At 39.9% G+C, this 15,082-nt stretch overlaps 1 protein-coding gene across 2 annotated transcripts in view; it reads left to right on the plus strand.

Moving 5' to 3' along the window:
• Positions 1 to 14,226, plus strand: part of ASXL3 (ASXL transcriptional regulator 3) — a 104,373-nt gene extending 90,147 nt beyond the window's left edge. For both annotated transcript variants that reach the window (XM_082258682.1, XM_082258683.1), the window contains 3 exons: positions 1,472 to 1,577; positions 3,170 to 5,099; positions 10,126 to 14,226. In XM_082258682.1, the coding sequence (XP_082114808.1) occupies positions 1,472 to 1,577; positions 3,170 to 5,099; positions 10,126 to 13,641 (5,552 nt within the window). In that variant the 3' untranslated portion in view covers positions 13,642 to 14,226. The remainder of the gene's footprint in view (positions 1 to 1,471; positions 1,578 to 3,169; positions 5,100 to 10,125) is intronic.
• The last annotated feature ends 856 nt before the right edge of the window (positions 14,227 to 15,082 follow it).

The following is a 15,082-nucleotide window of genomic DNA, read 5'->3' on the forward strand; positions in this document are numbered from 1 at the left end:
GTACTGGAGTTTTAGTCGACTAAATACGACTAAAACTAAAACACTTGCAGAAGACTAAAATGGGACTAAAACTAAAATGCCATTTTAGTCCTAAGACTAAGACTAAAACTAAATTGAAATTTGCTGCCAAAATTAACACTGATTTAAATATAATATTAATTATTCTTGTCAACCAATACCTTCCCTTCCCCCACTGCTTATTGGACTAAATGTCTGTCATGATGGCAGCATCAGAAGTATCAAGTGACTGTCATGCTGGGTCTTGCCTCAATTCGTAAAATCTTTACTCTGACTTTCCACATATTTATACTTTTTCTTGGTCAGCAACTCAAAGCGTTGAAGCCAGTGGGTAAACATAACAGTCTTTCAACAATTACTTTTAGGAGGTGGTCAACATTAGCAGTCCTTATATTTCCCCTAGGAAAACTATGTTAAATGGGTTTGCCACCTTACCATGGCTGACCCTTGCCAAGCCAATGTAGGATTTGGCAGAGAGGGGACCTTCTTTTGTGGCTCTGCATCTCAATTAAGTGGTGCAAAAGAGATCTTCCCACACTTTTCTTGCACTGACTTGCCTGAGCCCAAACATATGCATGATTTAGCACAACTAAAAGTTATCTTATATGGAATTGTAAAGCTATGATAACAGTTTATCATAGCTGTGATACATCTAGTTTAATTGCACCTGTGAATCCTATATAGTAGGATGAGTGGAGGAAATAAGTAGGTCTCTGTGCTGGTGCATACGAAGAGAGTGTATACAATTTGGTTAAGAAAGAAAGCTCCTTAAGGCTAAACTTCAGCCTTATCAGAAATGTTTTAAGTATTTGTAGGTCCAACGTGCTGTCATTGCAAAGAAATAAACCCCCTCCCAGGTCCATTAAATACCTTAAGTAGAAATTTGTTTTCTTGACTAACATCTAGTGCCTTCTAATAAGCATCTGGATGTTAAGGATGTTATTGGGCATTCTGTTTTCTTTGCTTTGCTTTCATTGTGTGATCCCGCCAGTCCTTCTGCTTTTCTGTTTCAAACTGACCAAGCCAGAGCATGGAAGCGCATCTGTCTCGGCATGATCAATTTGCTTCTTTGCATACATATATATATGTATATATTGCCCTGCATTTCTATTCTAAACTTAATGGATTGTAAAGAGTAAAGATAAAGGCTCAGATATACATGATATGCAGGCAGGGGGAGTCATAGAAAACCATGCACAGATGTGTTATTGGATTTTAACTTTAAAAAAGTGACCAAAATATTTACTTTGTGTATCGCAGTACGGACATTTTGTTTTTTTTATATTTAAAGATTTAGATGGACATGTATCACCAGTACAAATCTAAAACCATTTATTATACTTGTTACTAACAACTACTTTGCAATATTTTGCAAAATAAAGTTGAAAACCTACCAAACTACTCTGGGTTTCATTTCTTGTCTTTTTTTTTTTTTTTTTTTTTTTTTTTTTAGGAGAATTTACTCCAGAAATGCAAATGCGAATTAGACAAGAAATTGAAAAGGAAAAGAAGACAGAAGTTTGGAAAGAAAAATTTTTTGAAAAGTTTTATGGAGAAAAGTAAGGAAGTTTTTTGAAATTATTAATTGTATTTGAAAATGTATGCACTGCAACCAACAAGATTGAATAGCATACTTTCCCCAGTCCAAAAGTCTGTGTTATAGGATCAGTTCAGTAAGTATTTATGAGATCAAATTGAATGGCTTATAATAAAATAAGAGGAGATAAACAGGCCACAGCCACTCTCACACCCTCTGTAGTGGAGATGGGAAGGAGGGCAATGGTGTGAAGCTCTTATTGTATTCACTACTTCTGACCGCTACATAAAGCATATGTTAAGGCAAAATGGAAAAAAAAAAACATATATGCAGTACATTACCTGTTGATCTGCCTGAAATGCACTCCACTCTTATTTTTCTTATTGTGTGCTGACAACACACAGCAGTGGTGTCAGCTCTACCCACTATCTTTTGCTAAACTTTTGTACCACTATCACAGTCTTTTAATCAACTGCATAGGGACTGATTGACTTGTGGTCCAAGATGAGAACAGGGAGGGCTAAACAGTCACTCTGAGATTACACAGGCAGAGAGCACAGGATAGTTCTCATTTTTTGATAAGATCAATAGGTATTTTTTGCACTTGTAAAACAGACATTTCAAAACACATTCAATGTTATATTTAACAGACCAGAAGAGAGAAAATAAGAGAAGTGCATTAGGATGTAACCACTGCTTGAACTTGTGAAGTAGTAACAACTAGCTAGGGAATTATTGCTACTGTACATAGAAAGTGGTATTGCTTTACTGAGTATGGACCACCACATTAAAACTACTACACGTAGGGAATAACTGCCAGTAATCCCAGGAAGTCCAACTCTTTAACTCTGCTGCAAGTAGGCAGTAACTGCATCTATGATCATACCTAGACCCAGGAAAGAACTACCACAACATTACCGCTAGAGCTACTACCACTATGAACTAGCTCTTACAGTAGGTTTAGATGGCTCCTGCTTTGCTATTTTTGGTACTGTTTATGCCACAGAATGATTTACCGGGCTCTTAGAATTTGGAGCTGACTTTCTGTTGTAGGGCACATTTGCCAGGCTCTGGTGTTAAAGTAGAACTATAAGCAAAACTTTTTTTTTTCATTTTGGATAGAGCATGGAAGGGTTATACCCCCTGTCAGATTTGTTTTCGCCATATGTGTACCATTGTGGAGATTTCTCTTCACATCTTGTCTCATAGCCAAACAGGAAGTGGGAGTTAATCCCTGCAAATTAAGGGAGTTCCTTGGGGACCCCCAGGTCACCAGAACTAGTGTCCATATTGCAAGATTTCCCCTCTATTCGTTTTCTCAGGACAACCAAAAATGTGTGATTTTTTTTTTTTTTTTTTTTCTTCCATTTTCAATGATATTAAACAGGACAAATAGAGAGGGCAAATCTCCTTAACGAGGACAGAGACAGCAATAAAAACTAACATTTGTTCTAATCCCTCTTCACTCTATCCAAAACTAAATAAAAAAAGTTTTTCCTTTAGTTATACTAAGCTTTTTTAAATTCAGATTTTAAAACGACTTTTCTACTTTTCTTTTTATTAACATTTTGATTTGATGTTTGTGAGATCCTTTCCTTTTTCTTTTGTATGTAGGTCTGGAATGTCCAAAGAAGAATCTTTACAACTCACCTCTGCGCAGAACAGCAGTGAAGATGAATGCAGTTCTCTAGAAACATCTTTAAATTTACCTGGCCCATCTACCCAGTTTGAGAGTAGCACACCGGCTAGTAATGAAACTCCTGCTGTGTTGGAAACTGAAGTTGTTGAGGAAACTGTGTGTAACATTGTGTGCAACATGGATCCGGTTACGTCCAAGGATTTGATGGGAGAGGGAGATTTAGAGGACATACTGATATCTGAAGAATCATTAATTCATGAAGAGATTGCAGAAGAGGTGGAAACGACCATTTGTGAGTGTCATGAAGATGTTGATAAAGATGAAGTAGAGCTTGCTGAAGAGGTGACAAACCAAGACTCAATGAATGGAGATAAAGAAGAGCCTGCAGAAAATGTAGAATCTTGTGTTGTTATGGAGGATGAATTGGTGCCCAATTCAGAATCTAAAACCGAGGAGGCAGTTAAATGTGACAGGGAGCAAGGAACCCCCCCGGAAGTAGCAAGTGATATAACTGATTGCAAATCACCAACTCCTTCTGTGTCCTCTCATAGTTCATCTGGGGAACCAGCTGAACAGGATGCACCACCAGTTGAAGATTTACATGCATCAGAGGAAAATGGTGCTTGCAGTGCAACTGCTGATTCTACATGCATTGAGGAGACTGCTGCCGTGGAGATGGAGTTGATCAGTGAGCCAGAGGAACAGTTTTCTGAAGCTGCATGTGTTTCTGAAACATCCTTTTCTTCACAAAGTCCAGAAGGAGGATGTGTAAGCCTGGCTTCTCCTGGAGGTGACACGCAGTCTGCTTCAGAGGAACCTTACACTCCTGCATCTGTTGAAGCTGCTTTTCTGTCTGAGGTGTCAAGTTTTGAAAATCCTGAGTCTGAAAGTCAACAAAAAACAACTGCAGAAAGTCCCCCAACCTCTGTAGCTTCAGATGTCTCACCACTTTCCACCTCTCCAGTGTTATCAGAAGCATCCCCTCCCTCTAATCATCCACTAACACCTGAACCATCTCCAGCATCTAACTTGCCATTAACTTCTGAAGCCTCTCCCATGTCAGATGTACCTTTAATATCAGAAACATCTTCTTTATCTTCAATAGCACTTGCTTCTGAAACTGGACATACAACGAATTTACCTGCAAATTCAGATGCATCTTCTGTATATAGCCCCCCTCCAAATGACCACCTCATGCTTAGGCAAGCAAGTTCCCCAACATCCTCCGATGAATCTCGATCACCGTCAAAAGATGAGACTGATGCTTACTCTGAGGCATCACAAGCAGACACCATTGGTACAGAGCATGAAAGCTCTGAAAACCTAAAATATAATTCAGAAACCCCAAATTCTGATACTTCTCTGTCGGAAGATACTTTGACTCAAAAACATTATAAGACTGAGACAGACCAGGAGAAACAAAGTGTCTCATCGGCCACTGAACTGTCCCCACCTGATACCATAACAATTAAAAACAATTCAAGTCATTATAGGATCCTTGATAAAAAATATTTATCTCCCTCTCAAGAAGGATTTGATGGACTTCATTCTAGGAACAATGAGTCTGTTCACTCAAAGTCTCATGATAAATTGTATAGTACCTCAGCAGAAGTATCTGGATATTATGAATCTTCCAGAAGTAAATCTCATAAACAGCAAATCGGCTCCCAAGGCCGAGCAGACAGTTCTCATTGCAAGTCATATGAACATAGTAAACAGTCTGAATCACTTAGTCGTGAACCTGAAATTTCCAAAAGAAAAACGGCAGAGCTGCATACTTTTGGTAACTACAAAGAGAAACGACCAAGAATAGATGATGACCACCCATCTAGATCATCCTCAAATTCTTGTCAAGCTGACAGGGAGCACCCACCTAGGGAAGAGCCCAGAGTTCCACCTCTCAAGGTAAAATGTCTCATTATCTGTAAATGTCCTTTTCAAAATATAAGAAGGTTCTGATTTCAGGGTTAACAGAAACATTCAAGGAAAAACAAAAAAAACAGTCACTAGTACCTTTTTTGTGTTTACACTTTCACTAGAGAAATTATGACTGGAGCCTGACTGGTTTTTGTGCTTTACCTAAACAGTTTTATTTTACAATAAAACTGAATTCCTCGTGACAGATTCATTTGTCTGTGATCCTTGAAATAGAATAATTTACTGCCAGCATCTTTTTGGTCCTCACTGGAACTACAGGATTTCTTTTTATAAACATGTCCCATTTAACATCTTCATCATTTGCCACTTAGTATCATTTATTAGTGTGTTGACACATAACCCTGATTCTTTCATGTTCTTTTTGCTATCAAGGTCATATTTTAAACTGCAACTCCACCATGTGGGTAGGAAAGGTTCATAAAGTGGAGTTCCAGGCAGAAACTTATTTTTTACCTAAAAATACCCCCGGGACAGTCAGGGCTAGTGCATTTAAGCAACGATAGCCTCTGAACTGTCCCCTGTTTCACTTACCTGTAAGAAGAAATACTTACCTTGAAAATGTCTTGTCCAGTGCTGCCATCTCAGGTGTGGGCAGCTGAAGCTGGAGCGTCCCTCTTCGTGTCATCCCCAGAAGCTGTTCAGCAGGGAATGACGCGCCTGCACCGGAAGTGACGAGGGACTCCAGTGCAGGCGCATTGACTCCTGGGATCAATGATGCTCGTCTCCCAGGAGTCAATGCAAGGAGGAAGTGACGTCATGGGCCGTGTCCGCAGAGGGAGGAAGAGGAAGGAAGGTAAGTATATTTTCATTAAAAACAAGGCAAGTGAAACAAAAAAAATGTAATTATCCAATTCTTTCTCAGGTTTTTTAAAGCAAGTAGACGGTGCAAAGAAAATTTTTAGGGTGGAACTCTGCTTTAAATCACATGTGGCATAATAATAATAATAATAAAAACTGGCTTTTCATTTTCTGGATTGCTTCTTACAGTTCCACTTCAATTTTTACTGTTAATAATAAAAAAATAAATAAAAAACTGACTGCATTGCGTTGTCTGCTATCAGTACTCCCTGCAGTCACTATAGAGTCCTCTCCCCATTCATTTGAATTGGCTGCTGTATATGCAGGAAATGCAGGGAAAAAGTCCCTAATCCTTTTTCAAAAATGCAGGTGCCCGGAACCATATGGGTTTTTGCACCCGAAAATGTGAAGCGTTTTCTGATACATGGGGGCACCACTATACGGGGCTCCTCCCACACAGCCATATCATTCATTCACAGCAGTCTGTGAATAAATAAATTACCAATCCTGTCTGCTACTGTGGTTGACGGCTTGTAGTTCTCAATGGACTGCGCAAGTGCAGTGGAGTTTACTTGATAGCAAGCACCAAAGATTGTGTATTATTCCTTCCCTGTGGTTCCTTCTGCCCTGATTCACTGTCACCTCCGTTATAATTCTTACTGCTTTCCACATAGTGTAGTGTCTTAGCGCTCACAGTGGTCAATGGACAAGAAAGTTAATTCTTGGATCATTGGATTATGTTCCACCTCCAGGTGAGTAGCACAGCATGCCTCAGCCCTACATAACCCCTTACACTCCCTGCAGTGCTTTAGTTTTTTTCTAATATCCATAGGTAATGGACCTGTCTCTCCATGCTGACACAGTCTTCTACTAAGATGCAGAGAATAAAGATCTACTACTGCTTTTGTCTGCTGAGCCTTGATGCTCTATAGCAGCAGCAATTTGGACCAGTGCCTACGGATCTTTATATTCCTACAGGGCCTTTTCCAGACAGTGGTGGGAAAAAAGGGGAAGGCCTATAGTCCGTAACTGGCATTAGATCCTGCTTGTGTTTCTAAACTTGGCAGGCAGTTGCATCATGAGTTAGCTGGTGGGGAGCTATGCAGGTCCAGGTCCGTTCTTTTGAAAAAAATCCTGGAACTCCAAGCCCACCAAGATGGTAAACAGACTTTCATTCCAGTGAAGGGGCGCCCCTACTTCTGCAAGTGGGGGGAGGCCTGGCAGCCATTGCATCCTTATGGACTCGAGATAACTCAGATGTTTAGGTTCAAAACATTGTATCTAGAGGCACAATCTGGAGTTTTGTCTCTTGCCTCCTCCATGCTTCATGCTGTCAAGCATGCATACAGCACCCAAAAAAGAGCAGCTATGTTGCTGCACTGGACCTGTTGTGCTCTGGGGCAGACATTGGCCCTACTCCAAAACCAGAAAGGTCTCATGGGTACTATTCTGGCCCAAGCCAAATGGTGACGTGTGACCCATCCTGGACCTAAAGTACTTGAACAAGTTTTTACATGTTTAATAGTTCTGTATAGCATTTTCTGCTTCTAGTATCTTCTTGCTTCTCTCCATCAAAGGGGCTTCCTGGCCTTGATGGATATCAAGGATGTCTACCTCCACATGCCTATTTTTCCACTCAGCACTATCTGTGTTTTATGGTAAAGGAATGTCATTTTCAGTTTGTGGCTCTGCCCTTTGACCTGACCACAGCATCATGAGTATTTGAAGGTGCTGGTTCTTGTCTTGGCTGTCTTGTGTACCTGGGGAATTCCCATTCTGTGTTATCTAGAGAATCTATTACTGTGGGAATAATCAATGTTGTTTTACAACATATGGTGCAAGTTGATTGGTTTGGTCTGTAGTCTCCAAAAGTCAACTTTGAACAATCACACCACCTGGAGTATTTGAACCTAGTCATGTACACGGCTCAGGCACACCTTTTCCTTCACCAGCAGAAAGCTTCAGACCCTTGGGTCCATAAAATGTGTTGCATTCCCTGGAGTTGATATATTGGATATATTATTATTGATATTATACATATTTGGAGTTGATGGTAGCCTCTTTCCAGCCAGTCCTGTATACAGGGTTTCATTTAAGACTGTTGCAACACAACATCCTTCCAGCATTGAACAATCTAGCTCGGTCCCTGGGTCGCTCCAGGTGTCTAAACACCAAAACCAAGTTAGCTTTGTTATGGAGGGCTATCCAATTTGGAGCTAGAAGTGGGGAAATCCTAATAGCATGTTAACGAGTGTTTGTTGTTGCCTGCCCTTTATAGGATTGCTTTTGGACGTCCCAGTGGTCTAAGAAATAACTCTCCTGTCTCCTGTGATGTATGATTTAAAAACCTGGATTTTGGACTTACCTGTAAAATACCTTTCTTGGAGTACATCATAGGATGCAAGTCCCTCCCTTCTGGCTTCACTTCAGTATTGCGTGCTGACAAAAACTGAAACCGATTCTAAACACAAACTTTTTTTTACCTTAATGCATTCTCTGCATTAGGGTAAAAAAAAAAACCAACACCTGTTCCCAATCCCTGAACAATTACCTAAGTTCTCTCTCGATTCAGCGCTGTGCCTGGCTACAGCCCCACTCTCCTTCTTTTCCTCTTCTCACAGGAGACTCAGGCAGCAGCAGAAGCAATTGGGAATGCTGTGTGTGTCTGTGGATGCAGACAGCCCAGTCAGGAGCACATCTGCAAGGGTGCCTCCTCTGCACACAGCTTGCTGAGGGGGCACTTGGAGAGGAGAAGGAACGGTCAGTTTCAGCGGGGGCCTGTAAAAGAGGCGGTAAGCCACCGCTCTGCAATATCTTTTCTTAGAGCAGGTAAGTATAAAATAAAAAAAATTTGACTTCATCACTTGAAGCACTGCTGGGAGTAGGAGAGGTTATGCACGCATGAATCAAGCTTTGCTATTTGCCAGTGACCCATCACTTGAAGGTGGAGAATAACTCAATGGTGTCAGAATTAACTCTCATTAATCATTCTCTGTACTCCAAGAAAAGGATTTTACAGGTACAAAATAATTCAGTTTTTTTTGATAGTACAGTTTTGCTTTCAAGGGGTAAAGAAAACAAATTATCCTTATTCTTTTGCCCCTATTCTGCTGAGGTCAACCAATCACCCTCCTCCCCTAAAGGTCCTTATCACTGCCACCTATCATAACATTGTTTACATTCTGCACATGGGACTAGAATGCTTCTTCCTGATGTCTGTGCATGGGCAGTGAAACCCAAAACCTGTCCCTCTGCCCATTAGTCCCGGAAATAATTATTCAAAGCATACAGCTTTGAATTAAAATTTGTGTATGCAGGTGGCATAGACACATACTGTATATGCTGCATTTATTCTTGTATAGTATGATAAACTATAGTTTTTAAATTTAAACTCCAAATCAGGGCCTCCACATGACCAACCTGCTAAATAGAATGTTTCAAGGATTTATGTGTATAGTAATATGCTAATATTACAGTTAGTATATTTGGCTTGTTAAACAATGAAATATGCTAATTGGGCAATTTAACAATTATGACTGTTTTTAGGTTATTTTAGTCTCTTTATTATTAGGAATCATTAATAAATTGTGTTGTTTTCTGAAATGGGTTTTCTAGCTTAGGCTTGCAGACTTTTGATTACAAGGGTTTGAGAATGCTAAGTGAGAATGCTAAAAGCAGTTAAAAAATACACATGTGATAGGAGTAACATGGGTAATACCATTGCTGGCCTTCTTTTGAAAATGCCTGTGTTCACTTCACTGCAGCCATGCAACAAGCTTGCAGCAAATGAAGTCTATGGGAAAGTCAGCGTTACTTTTATTTATCCTTGTTCTGGGCCACTATTAAATCCATACACAGCCAAACAGCTAGCATTTTCAGAAAGGCAGCTTTTATATTTATCCTATGACAGGTTTCCCTCAAGAAGGTCTGACATTCTCCACTCCTTGTAGCCTCTAGTGTTTGACACGTGTCTGGGAAAATTTCTCAGTGATGCCCATACAGAATACTGAGGTAAATGGCAAACAGAAGAGTTTACGAGCTGAAGTTTGTAGTGGCAGGTCTAGAGGTAGAGAACAACCCTCATATTTTCCAAACTAATTAAGCACTTTTTAAGTGAAGATCTTTTTAATTTGTTCAAATTTATTTGCTCATATGCATTAATGTGCTTTATTGATATAATTTTATTTTGTTCTAGATCCAACTGTCGAAGATTGGTCCACCATTCATCATTAAAAGTCAACCTGCTCCCAAGCTTGAATCCAAGATTTCTTCTAATGCATCTGTCAGTGGAGGCAGGAACACTGGAGCTAGAACCCTTGCAGATATTAAGGCAAGAGCACAGCAAGCCAGGGCACAGAGAGAGGCAGCTGCAGCAGCTGCTGTTGCTGCAGCTGCCAGTATTGTTTCTGGTGGCGTTGGAAGTCCTTCAGAAAGCAGCAAGACTAGAACCTTGGCCCATATCAAAGAGCAGACAAAGGTGAAGCTGTTTGCTAAGCATCAGGCCAGAGCTAGTACACAACAGCCTTGCAGAGATGGAAAGTCAAAAGAGGGTATTTCAGGAGCTGAAGCATCATCCCCTCCTGATGCAAAGGTCGAAGGCTCTACTGGTGTAATTATCATGAATCCTAACTGTAAATCTCCTAGTAGTAAGCCCAGTCTGCACCGAGAATTAACATCCATGTTACAGCAATCCCTCAGCTCTTCAACATCATCAGAAACTGACTCAGATGTATCTTTGCACAGCTCTACTGAAAATATTCATGTGCCACATTCCATTGACAAAGCTGTTACATCTACCTCCTCTGAAGATTGCAGCGTGCCAATGCATTATAGCAAAAATTTAGGTTCAGTATCTGTTTGCCCCTCTGCTGATGCCCCCTTTACAGATGCACTTGAAAAGTCTGCAGTTTTAATGTCTGTTGACAATGAAAAAACTACATCTCCTGTCTGCAATCTTAGTATGAAAAAATCCATGAAGGGAAGTGACATTCCTTTCATTACTGTTACACCAAAATGCACTGATGACAATACCAGTCATGCCTCCATAGTATCTGACTCTGTAGACGACAAGCGAGTGCCAGTATCAAACAATAATATTCATCCTTACACCACTGTGCCAGTTTCATCCATGGGGAGTAGTTTGCCAAATCCTCATCTTACAAATTCTTTAAGTTCGCTCAGTTCATCAGTTGGCTCAAGCAGTAGACACTCTGATAAATTAGCTGCAGCCATATGTGAAGAAGATGTCTGCTCCTCTGTTCGAAGATTGTCAAACCCTGAGGAAACCATATTAGATTCACATGGTAGATCTTCAGTTCCATTGTATTCTAATAGCAGAAGAACAGATCCCTCCCTTGCCAAATTGCATCTTGATCATTTACACAATAGCTCATGTAGTAATTTAGCCAGTCTTAATAGTAAAACCTTGCCTTCTGGATTAATACAGACAAATAGATCTATCCCTTGCAAAGTGATTGTTGATCACTGTACTACTCCAAATTCAACTTATCCTTTCAACACTGAAAATATTGAAAATACAGATTCCCAGAACAGAATTGGTAAAACAGATATATCAATTCAAAGTAAAACATGCCCTCAAGTCTCTGTCATAAGTAGACAAGAGAATCTCATTAATGAAAGTGCTGAGCATATGCCAAGCCCAAACATTGCTGCTAGGTTAAATCGTGATGACAGAAACAAGCCCTCCGCTTGTACTAGCCTTTTGGAAACCCCTTACATGCAGCAAGAAAAGTTAAGTGATTCTGTTCCATGCCAACGAAACTTTAATGAGCAACTACACTCTACTTCATCCTACAAGTGTGGAACAGACAATATGACCAACTCTGAGTATATTCCTAATAATAGAATATGCTGGAGTGATAAAGAACCCATGAACAATGACGAAGTAGTTATTAACCATTTAAATACACAAAAGCACATGGAGTACTGTGAGGAAAACATTGTGGACAATATAAAAAGTGAACCAGGAAGTTATCCACATGTCTCAAAACATCATATACGTTCACCTGTTGCCAACAGTATTCCCATCAAATCTGAAGCTACTGACTCCAGTAAGTGTTTTGGGATGGAAACAGAAGTTTTTTCAGGCCACAACACTACTTCCCAGGCATCTGACTTGGATTTAGGTTTGCCATCATCCAAAACGCCTATTGGGGTACCCAGAGAAGAACCATTGTCATTAACATCAGATGGTTTGAAAAGAGTAACAACTGCAGGAAACACTAGTTGTCGGCTGTCTTCAGTTGAAGCAAACAATCCATTAGTAACACAGCTCCTTCAAGGTAACTTGCCTTTAGAAAAGGTTCTCCCTCAACCCAGACTTGGGGCAAAACTCGAAATAAGTCGTCTCCCTTTGCAGACTACCTCTGTGTATAAAACTTCATCAGAGAGATTGGCTTCTGAAAACCCCTCTTGCTCGCCTACGCCTGACAGCAAGGGGTACCCAATGGGTAGTCTCAATCCATTGCAAATGAAGAAGCGTGAAAATCATCCTAAGAAAAGAATGGCTAGGACTGTGGGTGAGCATGCACAGATTAAGTGTGAATCTGGAAAGCTTTCTATGGACACTGATGCCAACTTGTCATCTTGCATGATGGGTTCTAATATGAACTCTGTGGGCCAGGAGCAGGCATTTAAGCAAGAGTGGATGAACAAGCATTCAGTTCCAGCTAGGATGGTTCACAGCCCAGAGATAAAGCAGCAGAAGCGGCCACTGCCTTCTTGTAGCTTCCAACAAAGTTTATTTAATGCTGATAAAAATGGAAGCTATCATGCAGAATCTAGTACATTGCACAGGCAACATTACTACCAAATGTCCATGGCTCAGAGAGGACCAGGTCCTAATGTGTATGTGCCCTCATCAGGTTCTGCAAAGGCCCAGAACAGTAACAACGCTTTTGCTTTCTCTAGACAACCTGAGCAGAAGGTTTTGGGTGAGGCTAATGTACCATCCCTTCCTTTTAGAATGGGCAATGCCTATTCACCGAACATTCACATTAAAGAAGGCGATGACCTAAGCAATGCCCCACAGACTCTGCAAAATAAATTTTTAGTCCATCCTTCCTTATCTAATTCAGAAGTCCCTTCTGATCAAAAGCAGCCAGCAGTTACTATGGAAACCACTAAAAGACTCAGTTGGCCTCAGCCTGCGAGCATCTGTAGCAATATAAAGTCAGAGCCCATCTCTTTTGAGGACGGGTTAAACAACAGCTGTGAACTGACCATTAAACAATCTTCCTATGAGCAGAGTGAAGTCAAAGAACAGTTAAAAGCATTTGCCTTGAAAAATGCAGATTTTTCTTCCTATTTACTGTCTGAGCCACAAAAGCCTTTTTCTCAGCTTGCTGCACAAAAAACACAAACACAGCAGCTGCCATTGCAGCAGCAGCAGCAGTGTGGGAGTTATCCAGCAATTCACTTTGGTAGCACAAGCTTCAAAAGAGCAGCATCTGCTATTGAGAAATCTATTGGAATTTTAGGGAACAACTCTAAGCCTGTTTCTGGACTCAGCAGTCAAAACACTCCCATTCCTGCACAGAAGTTTGCTGACAGCAGTAGTGCAGATGAACTGGAACTGAAGTGTTCTTGCAGGCTGAAAGCCATGATTGTGTGTAAAGGCTGTGGAGCTTTTTGTCATGATGACTGCATAGGCCCTTCAAAATTATGTGTAGCTTGTTTAGTTGTTCGATAGAAACTGAATCTAAGATGGAGTATCCCCTTTACAGCCTATATGTCTACGCCAAGAGCAGTAACAAATCTCCATTTTTTGTGTTCTATTTTATTCTAGGTTTTTCCAGAGAAGAACAATATTTCTGAAAGAAAAATAGGTCTCACCCCCCCCCCCTTCTAACTTATTCACTATTTGGATATTGAATTGTGTTATTAGTAGACTATATCATGTGAAACATTTGTGATGTTTCAGTTTGATTTTTCATTGCAAAGCACCTGTTTGCATTTGATTTGGAGATCATAGGTTTCCCTTAGATCTCCATTATGTCATTTTCATGAATACTCTGATTTTTCAGCTGATGGAAAATATCCTTGAGATATCTTGTTCCTGGAGCTATTTGCTCTCTACCACATCAAGCATTATAGATTGTGATTTTAATTAAGCCAGCTGTTCTGTCTACATCCCAGGGAGAGTTTGTTTTATGCATGTGGAAGATTAACAAACTCCACAGTTCGATTCGTCACAATATCAATTGCGTTTGAAAGTAAACACTGTTTAGTATTAGGCTATGTATGCATTATTTCAAATGCATAAGAGTTTTACAGGCTCCTGTTAGGTACTCTTTCATTTAATAACAAATAAAATTGTTAGGCCATAGTCCCATGGAACTGCCACCTTCATGACAAATTACATTAGACACATAATGTATATGGTCAGCTTTTTAGTTTAGATCACATTGGTTTCTGAGGTATCCATTGCAAAAGTTTACCTAATTTAAGAAAAAAGGATTCAATGGTCACGTCAACTGTGCAAAAGAAAATCCTGTATCTTTTATTTCTCTCACACATGATTTTGAATTCAAAGTGAACACAGTTTTATCAGTTGAACATTTACATTGCAGAGTGAACAGACTCCACACTTTTAGTAAATCAACCCAATTGGGTCTAATTAAAAATGTTTAAAATGTTTGTCATAACAAAAAGTATCTTGTTGGTATTCCCAAGGTTAAAAGTAACTTATAAGTATTTCATGCATGGGGCTCTACATTTTTACAAAATTGAAGTTTGATTTGAAGTATTGAAATAGTTGGCAGGCACCAGTAGCGGTTCTAATCACTTAGTAAGCACACTCCTGACCTTTTCAAAAGCAGTGGAAAACCTGGAAAATGGTACTTATACCCCCGAAGGTGAATTGAAAGGTTTCTTCACAAATTTTACTTTTTTCAGCAGTTTTATTTTTAAACAGGTGCATTCATTGGTGCAGCTCTACGCTTACTGTTTTCTAGTTGTTCAAGCCTAATAACAAGCAACTGTGACAGTAAATAAAAGGAGCTGAATCAGTTGCATCATAGAGATGCTTGCAAATTTATAATCCTATAACACATTTCTTTATTCACTTTTGCTGGAAAGTAATGAAAACTCTGCAGCTGGGCTGTGGCAATATGTAATGCACTCTAAACACT

This window comes from Pelophylax lessonae (assembly GCF_965119305.1).
Source record: "Pelophylax lessonae genome assembly, chromosome: 5".
Lineage (NCBI taxonomy): Eukaryota > Metazoa > Chordata > Amphibia > Anura > Ranidae > Pelophylax > Pelophylax lessonae.